The 10,823-nt window shown below is 36.0% G+C and overlaps 1 protein-coding gene across 1 annotated transcript in view; it reads right to left on the bottom strand.

Annotated features, from left to right (window-relative positions):
* Positions 1–10,581, bottom strand: part of LOC122633640 (tubulin-specific chaperone cofactor E-like protein) — a 17,560-nt gene extending 6,979 nt beyond the window's left edge. The window contains exons 1-3 of the mRNA XM_043821757.1: positions 10,156–10,581; positions 329–1,354; positions 6–175 (exon numbers count right to left, since the gene is read on the bottom strand). Of these exons, the coding sequence (XP_043677692.1) occupies positions 6–175; positions 329–1,342 (1,184 nt within the window). The 5' untranslated portion in view covers positions 1,343–1,354; positions 10,156–10,581. The remainder of the gene's footprint in view (positions 1–5; positions 176–328; positions 1,355–10,155) is intronic.
* Between the last annotated feature and the right edge of the window lie 242 nt (positions 10,582–10,823).

Below are 10,823 nucleotides of genomic sequence, written 5' to 3'. Positions count from 1 at the left end.
GTTACCTTTCTGGTCTATCAGCTTCCGGTTTGTCCATGTAGTAACGAATAAAGGCTCTTTCAGCGTCCTCGCGTTCTTGAGACGAGATCACTCCACCACCATTCAAAGTCTCGACATTGGGAAGTCTTGCTATTAACAACTGACGTCTTTCGTGTTCCGTGTATTCTCGAGGACTCTGTGAGATAAACAAAGAAAATAGAGAATAAAAGATATTTAACTCGTTTATCTGTTCCTACGGATAGTTATCTTCTGTGATAAAATCAGAAGAAAAGAATGAAGACCTAAGAAAAAAAGAAAAAAAGAAAGATCATTCCCAGGTGTTACTTACTTCGAATAAGGGACAGCTGTGAATTCTTAAAGATTTCAATGCAGGAAATCTCGAAAGTCTTTCGACTTCGTCCCAAGTTCCCAACAATGTTCCATTCATATTTAAGAACCTAAGCATTCTGAAAGGATCGTGAGGTGATGGGACCTTATTACCACTGGACTCTGATTCCGATTCCGACCTATCGTAGCTGACTTTGTTCTCCGTGATAATGTGTTTGCCCGTCTCGTCAACCGACGTACGTCCTTCGACATCGACGTTATTCATATTCTCGTTATCTTGCGTACAATTTTCCGAATCCTCATTTTGCCTTCGAAGATCTTCACGATCATTAGGTAAATTACGATTTTCTTCAAGTCCAAGAGACCTAATTGGACATTCGGCTAAAACGAGACTTTCCAGATTCGGGAAAACGTAGCCTAACTTCGATATCTCGTTCCAAACTTCAACTGGATTGCCAGTGAAGTGTAACTTCTTTAACGATCTGTTAACGTTCTCTACCTTTCGATAATCTAAATCGACAGTTTTATACTCGTTCAAGGACAAATGAAGTTCTTCAAGATTACGTAGCAAACGTATCAAGCCTTGAACCGTCGACCAGGAGACTCTGGTGCCGTTCAATACAAGATTCCTTAGTAGATCGTAATTGCCATGCTTGATCTCCAACACCTCGGCGAGACAGTTGAAGCTAAGATTAACGAACTTGATCTTGGGCATGTGTTGAAGTATACCAAAGACCTCGGTCCATTGCGAGAGTTTGTTCTGTGCCAGATCCAATTCCTCAACGTTTTTACACTTGTTACGTAGTTTTTCATCATCATTACCGGCACACTCGATATCGCAATCCTGCAGGACCAACAATGCCGGTACCGTGTGACGTGGTGATTTTTTTGGAATGAAGATGCTGACTGAAAGAGCTGCTTTCGGTGAGCCAGATTCTCCTTCGTCGTCCGTCAACGAGCATTCTGTTGTCGAGCTACCGTACTTGAGCTCTAAGGCTTCCAACAGCGACGGCATTCTTACAACATTCTGAAAGAAGCCCAAAAAGACATGTTTTTAGTTCAGATTCTTTCGATAAGACATTCAAGAGAGAAACAAAGAAAAATAGACAAAGAACAAGAATCGTCCAATTTGGATTTATGCTTTTCAAATTTATCGAAGAGGTATCGAGGTAATATCTTTTTTTTTTTGTAAAAAAAATGTGCTGTTTTCATACATATACATTTTATTCTAATGAAATTAGAAAATTTAATAGACGTTTCTTTAAATCCTTTCACAATTTGAAAGCCATTTATTATAACTTGGTGATAACAAAATACACAATTTTCATTATACATCAAATAAGGATGATCCGATCGAATTAAGTGCAATGCGAAGTTAAGCAAAATTTTTTCTAGACATAGAATAATAGACATAAAAGCCTACTGTCAAGTATTAAATGTTTATTTTCATTTTAATATGTTTTAAAATCCATCATTTTTCTTGGAGAAGCTTCCTTATTACATACAAATACAGGAAGTAAATGTAAATATAAGGTATGCTTTTAGAAACGTTTTATGCGTGACCTGACGTAAGAAAATCAAAAGATGCGTTGAAAGGATTAAACGAACGAGGTAGGTGTCGAAGACAAAATCCATTTGTGACGATGACGACATCGATCGAACCAAGTAAAACAAAATTCGAAAAGACAAACCTAACAAAGGAATTTACTAAAGCAAGAAAACATCTGTATAGATCGTCTTACTAACACGTTATAACGTTATCGAATGGATAGGTAAGAAAAGATAATATTTTTTTTTTTTTTTGTAAACACTAACAAAGTATTTCTGATTATCGTTGTTGTATAAGTTAGCCTTGAAGAGTAAGATGACGCCATTGGTTGATCGATAACTACGCGAGTGATTCGTATTATTATCTTAGGTATTTTTCCACATTATAAAAGATATTAATAGTTAAACAAATAAATGATTAAGATATATCTTCGTTATTCGTTAAATTATACATCTTTAGGATGTTTTTAAAATTATGAATCATCTTTATTTGCTATCAAGGATACCTGAACTTGCCCTTGATTCGGTGATTCATACTATGTAGTCCTTCCAATGAAAAGAGTTGCGTTTTTATTTGCCATCTCTTTCATTAACAGGAATGAACGAGTACATTTCCAGCGATAATTAATTTACTTTTAACGCGATTTACGCGTGTATTACGTTATGTATGTATGTATGTATGTATGTGTCGCAGATAGCTGCAATTTCATTTCTGAATTTCTTTCATACAGCTGAATCTCATGACAGACCGAAATAGATGAATCCCTCAATAAAATCGAGTTAACATTCTTCTCGAGACAATGCATTAACCCTAATTCACATTCCAATGCTAAGTTATGAAGACTATATATCATATTTCTACTATATACCATATTTCTGTTTTGAAACGAGTCGCAAAGGATATTAAAAATGATATATTACAAATTTTATATTAAATATAATGTGATCGTGTGTGTAATCCGTAAAATATCACTAAAAGATTAACAAATAAAAAATTCAGTGTAAAATACTGATCTAATATTATCCTTTTCTTACCCTTCATGTTTCGATTACGTGATTAATATTTTCAATTAGTAAATGGATAAATGAAAGATCAATGTAGATTAATTAGAACTAAGTAGAAATTAGATGAAATCTCATACATGTCTGACGAAATGAACTTTAACCGAAACTATTTTAACTCCAGATTATATAGGAACGAATATTTATAATACATTGTTGCATAGACGATGAGAAATGACCCTGACAGAAACGACATATCAACAAAAAGAAAAGTTCTGTGGTCCAGGCGTGTACCCTCGAGGGCAACGGCAAAGATGTAAAATCTGGTTTGACCATATTCGAGCTCCTAAGGTCACTCCATTGTCTTTTTGCACAGCTCTCGAGAGAAACGGGTACCGGTTTCCGACATCGTCAGAGAGCTCAGAACGAAGGTACGCCATTCGCCCACGCGAGAAAATCTTTTATCTCTTTCTCTCTTTTTTCTTTTTAACTAGACAACCCGCATCGAAACGATGCATAGAGTGTGAGTATCGTGGAGTACGAAACACGTGAATCTTACCTTTCTGTCCCTTCGAGAAAATTTATAGAAAATCGATATATCTCTTTCTGTGAGGTGAACGAGAAAAAAGAGAAAGAGAGATATATTTATCTATATGTATGAAATTATTAGACAAATAAGAATGAAATGATTACAAAATACGAATTAAAACTGAATATATGCAAAGAAATGGAATTAAAGTTGATAAGAAACGTAAATAATGTCAAGCATAAAATTTAAGAATTAACAAAAAATGGAATAAAATAATATTTTTAAATTAAATATAAATAATAAGAGATAGTAACCATATACGTAAGAGTAGAGACATAAAAGTTAAGTAAAATAAAGTTTAAAGAGAAAAATATCATAAGTGCGATCATTTTCTATTTTTCTGCATCGATTGCATCGAGTGATTTATATTTAGCGATACTTTCCAGATTGTTCTTGAACGATTATATCTATGCACATCTGTATAGCGAGTATAAAATGTATATAATAAATACATATATACTAATTTTCATTTACACGTAATTCCTTTCAGCTAAGTTGCTAAGACATATCTTACGATCGATAAATATTAATTAGTCGTTTTGATTACGCATCGTCTCGGAAGGATAGCTTTATTGCTACTGCTGCTAACGAAACTTCAACGTACATTTCGTCATATAGCGTTGATCGTTTCTAGAGATTTCTCCGAATGCTAAAATTTCGACTATTATTATTTCTCGTTTAGCTTTCTATTCGAAACAATAACTATATACAAAAAAATATCGATGATCTTCACAAAAAGTAACACTTTCCGTTCATCGAACTGTTGCTCTCTATGTTTAAATCAAATTAGGATTTCTCGAAACATTGTTTTGTATCATTTAAAATAACGAAGATAATTCAAGTACTCAATGAAACATCCCATACACAAACATATCTAAAAGAATTTTTTCTCGAAAGTATAGATTTCCAAAGAACTACAAGCGATCATGACGAACGTCTCGGCTCTGCTTTTTGAAGTGTTCTTACTCGTGTTTTCCTTTCATTTTTCTTTCGTTTTTCCTTCCGTAGAATCAAATTGAACGTTTGAACGACGTGTAAATCGTTGCTCGCACTACGTTCCGAGTATTTATGCTCTCATTTGTACCGGCTGCTGTTTGAAATCACGCAACGCCGAGTGTTCCACGAACGAATCGTGTCATTTTTCACTTGCCCGTCTTGAAATCTATTTTGTTCGAGAGAATAGGAGAACCGTTATCAAAGGTCGATGTATTAGGACGACGTATTTCACAAAATAACGATATAAACCGTGATTTAATTATCTCGTCGAATAACATATGACACCGTTCTTTTGAAATTGTGCGAATAAGGAGAAGATATCGGGAAGATTGCGGTATTTGAAACGTTCTCTCTCTGATCGTTTAATATTATTGGATCGACTCGGGACTTCAATATCACTATATTTGAAAGGCGGATTATTTGAAAATTCACCAATGCGATATGAATCCAAGGAAAGTTTCGCATCTGTTCTTCGACGTGTGCAATCTTATCATCATGTCTTCCGCTTCATACGATCACAAAATATTATACAGTTTAGCATGAATAGAAAAAAAATTCAAACGTTCATATCGTAAATCATGAAATTCAATAAGATCCATAAGTAGTTAAAAAAGAAAGATAGTTCATATTTTTCTATCGATAAATCTCGATTAAACGATATTTATTTTATCTAATTATCGCCGAGTATTTATATATAATGACATGATGCTTCATTGGTTACACACACACACATATATATATTGTATTACTATTCATCAATCGATCAAATTAACAAATGATCATTTTGTAGATATTAAAGCAAGCAGCAACTAGACTCGCTAAACTCGCTATAACCGTCAATGTGTTACTTCTCTCGACTCCCCTACGTAATCGCGATATCGGTTCAACGGCCATGCGAAATTAACTTTCTCTGCTCCGGCTTTACGGCTCTGCCATTCTACGATGGCCGCGTTGTATCTCTCTCCATGCTGCTTCTAACTAGCCAAGCCTAGCAGAACGAGGCGCAGCATACGCGCGCACATACACGTATATTCGCCTCGTTGCATCGTTCCTAAACAAAAATGCATTACTATTCAACTCGTACCGGCTCGTTGCACTATCGACACATTTTAACGAATACACCGCATGTACGAATCGTTAATTTCAAATGAAAGGACCTTTAACGTTAGTCGTTATTGGTTTCCGTTTTAAAACACTGAGGATTGCAGTTAGAAAGAAAGAACAGAATAATTATCAATGTCCGACTTTCACCGACGACCACACGTTTCCCGATTTTAAGAGAGTTTCAAATAGAACACACGAAGTGTAAAAAAAAGAGAAGAAAAAAGAAGAGATAATTATATTCTTATAAGTAAGAGTTATCTAGAGACTCGAACTTTATCCATGTGTTTTCTCGATAGAACGAACATCAATTCCGATTATTTCGTGAAAAGATTCGTTGTCTTTTTTTATCATTTTGTAGACGAAACCAACGAACTGTATCTTACGTAAAAAAGGAAGAGTCTGATGACGCTAATAACCGCATGGTTTCAGGATAAAAATCTTTTGAAAATGAAAGTTGCTCGAACTATGGCACATGCAATCCACAGAGATTTGTAGTATTTCGTGTTCTTCGCAAATAGAGAGAAAGATATAGAGAGGTAAATAAAATATTTCAATGCAATTTTCAAACGTAAATCGCGTAATTTCTCGTTTCCATTCGTTTATCCGAGGAAACCAAAAGTTCCTACCGTTTTAAGATTGATAGAGAAGAAATTTATAGGATTCTTGAGCAAGATGACAACTACGACGGTCACGCTCGAGAGTTTCTAAGATGCCGTGATTTAAAGGTTACACAAGCATTGCACGAGACTTCGATGCTTACAACAACTTTGGCAGACAACTTTCACTGTCATTTTAGTACATTCTAATAATCTCCGTGGGATTTCTTTATGAACGGAATAATACGATCGTAAGAATGTCGCCTACTTTTTGTAGGATAAAAAACGAGAAGAAGAATGTGTCAAATTCGGTCGTTAAGTTTGTGATATACTAACGCCTTAACCGTTTCGTTAATTCGTTTTTATATTTTTATTATCTATCATAGAAAGCAATTATATAGACCTCTATCAACTGAGCTCGTTAATCGAATGAGAAATAATTTAAAAAATATTGACAGATATCGTTTGTTCATTTTTTAATTATAGTTTCAAACGAAAAGTTCGTACCTGATAAACGAAAGAGTTACAAGAAGTCAAAAGTGAAACTAGGACGAGCGGGTCTATATTCGAGAGAATCGCTCTTTAAACTTGGACTGGACTAAATTGACAATATTACACTTCTGCTAATTATAGTTGATTCATTCAGAATTTCTAATTCAACGAAGTCGATAATAATAATGTTGACACAGTGAAATAGACACGCGAAATTATCGATTTTTAATTAAAATTACATAGTGAAAAAAAAGAAAACAAATAAAATCATACGACTGAACGAACGATGATAAAGAATCACGATTTTTATCAAGAATTCTTATCGAAGCTGTACTTTCGACACGGTACGACGTCGATCGTTATCTGGTAGAAGCTGTGACGATATAAAAGTCGTATACTCCGTATATTATTTATATCGCAATGTCACAATCGATCGATAACGTTCCATTTCGGATTTACTATTGAACAAGTGTTCAATAGTAAAATAAGAATTATTTATTGATTTTTATTTGAAAGAAGTTGATTGGCAGAATTTTATTTATTCAGATAAGTGTAAAATTGATATTGGTAAGAAAAATAACTTCGTTTTCTTTTTCATTTTTCTTGTCACGTCACACGTTGAAAAATGTTGACGTACAAATATACGTACTAATATTTAAAAATTAAACTCTACACCCGTGGTCTATAAATTTTTTTTTTCTTTTCTCTGTCATACATCCATAAATACATCAAGTTAGCGCATAAATAAAATTATTTATCACACTATTTACATAGACAAATGATAAATGATATATGCGTTTTAAATAATCGGTATGTTAAATACGCATACATGCGTATATCGAAACGAATAAAATGTATCTACGTATCCTCTCACGGTCGAACATCATGAATAATTTAGACTCAAATAAGGAATAGAAGTAGAAGAAAATACGCATTCGCATGATCGTCTTTAGGATTAGCATAAACTTAGAAATGAAAGAAACAAACGTTCACTCCCACTTGACGATCGAAGACTCGCATAATGTCACGATACTGGCCGGAACGGTGTATATTTTTAGTAACAACGTGCTAAATACCTCCTGTAAACGTTAACTCTCCGTCTTTCGTGCGTCTAAACAGAATTTCCATCTAACCGAATACGTAACCCAATCAACGTCGTTGCGGTCTGTTTCGGGAATCTAACATAATCGTCGACAAATAGGAGATTAGACTACGTTCAGGAGTTATTATCGGTACATTGTACGCCTCACTAAAGGAGAAACTGGCGTAAGGGATCAGACTCCGGATGACTATGAAAAAAACCTGTTGGAGATGTATCATCGAACTTCGGAAACTAATTCCGTTCAAAAGGCAACTTTATTCTTATCATTTTTTTTTGTCAAGAATAAAAGCAAGCCGTTCATCTTCATATTCATGTTCATCTTGGAAGACAAAAATAAGATGACTCGTATATCATAAAACTACTCGTTAAAAGCACCTATAAAACGGAATTGTTTTATCCTTGAGCTTTGTACTTGAATTATCAAAATCTTTGTTCTCGGCAAAAATATGCAATTTTTTTTTTATTTTCCCGAAGCTTGATAAATGTTGTTCGTTAATGAATTAGAAAAATTTCATCGTATAATACGTAAATACACACATATATCAAACACTTGTGAACGGCGTACTTAACGAGACATTGAAAATAAGGAAGAAATTATTCACTACTAATATATTATTTAAGTAACAAATTAGTGAACACTAACACTAAGGGAACGAACGTTTTGATTTCAAAGTCGAGGAAAATTCGCGGGAATAAACTTAATGGCGTGATATCATCATTAATGTCTTAAAGAAAACGAAGACGAAGAAGAAAACGGATGAACATCGAACACAATGACTATATACTTGGTTTCTCTCTCGACCTTGTTGCCTCTCTCTCTCTCTCTCTCTCTCTCTCTTTCCGCCTGTCTGTCCTCGTGGCCGAGAGAAAAAGAGAGAGAGGCTACGTATATGCACAATACGTACGACGCAATTGTCTCTTTGTCTCTCGGTATTCATTCGTGCGAAATTCAAACGCATTTTCTTTCGAGCAAAAAAGAAGGAGATAGATACAGATGGAGAGGCCGTCCGCTTCGCAGCTGATAAGCTCGTAAATCGCGATTACGTAATATACTCGGAGAGCGAAACACGAGTGACATACGACAAGATACAGTAAGTAAAAGAGAGAGATACCAATATATTAAGAGAGAAAGAGAGAGATAGAGATAGAGAGAGAGAGAGAGAGAGAGAAACAGAGAAAGAGAGAGAGACATAGACATAACGTAGAGGAACGGAGCCACGCTCACCGATCGCTGCGCAAACTGTTAAAGCGCACACGCTTCCTCCCGTCGAGAATATCGAACGATGCCTTTCTCTCTTCTGCTGTTTCTCAACCCTTCGCTCTATCCCTTTTCTACTTCTTTCTTTTCTACCCTAGGTACATATCCGCAACGTCTTTTACTTTTATTTTTTTTCTTCTTCTTTCAATCTATACGAAAAAAATTGTACGATCTATAATTCCTTATCAAAGGATTAAGAAAAAGAGAAAGAGAAAGGACAATTGAGATCGATCGAGCGTTACGAGAGCAAAAGATTTCCTTGTTTTTTGTTGATCAAGCGTATCTCTTTCTCTCTCTCTCTCTCTCTCTCTCTCTCTCTTTCAATTGCAGCTCCACTTCGTAGCTGCAATCTAAAATCAGATGCCTGGCCGGGAGAAAACCGATCAGAACCGATCGAAAAATAACTTTGTCACGATATTTCCCTTCTCTCCTCGTTCATCTCTTGTTCGTATTCACGAGAATCAGTGCGTGTTGCAATGTTCGTACGTACAATATCTCTTTAAATATGTGCGTATGCGTGCATGCGTGCGTACGTGCGTACGTGCATGCATGTGTGTGTGTGTGTGTGTGTGTGTGTATGTGAGCGATCATGCAAAAAAAAGAGTGCTCCTCTAACTGTAAAACAGCCCACGTTCACCGTCCCTCACATATAGTCTACAATCTAAGGTCGACCGTCTCTCCGATCCCTGTTAAAGCGACTTCGATCACGAACTAGAGTTTAACCAGCTACTTCTATCTATTATATCGTGCAATGTTTCCTGGAAGAATTGATTATGAGATAGGAGCTGTGTTTTGATACCTAAGAAAGGTGTCAAAGTAACGTCGATAGCAATTTCAATATGACATTCTATCGTCTAGTATAACCTAACAGACATCTAATTGTTATCTCAAACTTAATTACAGCTTTATTTTCTTTGCATCATTCGAACGTTTGCTTTTCTAAACCAGAAAATCTATCCTGTAATTATCGAGGTCATCGATGTGTCCAAACAGCTCGAAATACACGGAAGAGTTACGGACAGATGAGGTAACTTTGGAAATTAGGTCAAGGACTAAGCAGGAAGAAGAAGAACAAGAAGAACTCGCTCGACTTGTCCCTGGACCATTTTATTTTTAGTACGCACATTCCTGCTCTACTCACTGCTATGTCTTCCTCTTCGGTTGCCCTTCGATCCTCAAATCTCCTCCCCTCTTCCTCTTCTTCCTAACCTTCTTCTTCTTCTTCTTCCTCACTGACCGCACGATAGGAACGCATCAGCAGCGATTTCAAAAGCGTGATATACTTTACTCGAAAGATATATATATATATATATATATATATATATATATATTTATACACAAAGAAAAAGAAAGAGAGAGAGAGAGAGAAAGAGAGAGAGATAGCGATTAGCTTTTCATGTGATCACGAAATGCACAAAATTGTTACGACAACGACAACAAGGAGAAGGAACTAACGTCTGACGCGCGAACACGAGCGCGCAGTTCGCGGTCCACCGTTGAACTGGCTCCTTTGTTTGGTAAACAGAAACAGCTGAGCCGTGCTGGCGTCGGTAGAGGTGGCGGTGCTGCTGATGGTGGCGGTTGGTCAGAGTAGAGCTTCCCTAGTGGAGGTGGAGTTGTCAGTGGAGGTGGTAACGTCGACAGTCGATGCCAGGCAGGTCTCTTAGGACTCGGGAAGCATTATCGAGCGCACGGCGCCGACGCTCTAGCTTCACGTTCAAGAGTTTTTATTTCTCTCTCTTTTGCTCTTGCATCAGCAGCAATCGACTTTAGCAGTAGCGTATCTACCCAACCCTTTTATTCTGATAT

This window comes from Vespula pensylvanica, chromosome 1, assembly GCF_014466175.1.
Source record: "Vespula pensylvanica isolate Volc-1 chromosome 1, ASM1446617v1, whole genome shotgun sequence".
NCBI classification, from domain to species: domain Eukaryota; kingdom Metazoa; phylum Arthropoda; class Insecta; order Hymenoptera; family Vespidae; genus Vespula; species Vespula pensylvanica.
This window is presented reverse-complemented; position numbering and strand designations above follow the sequence as displayed.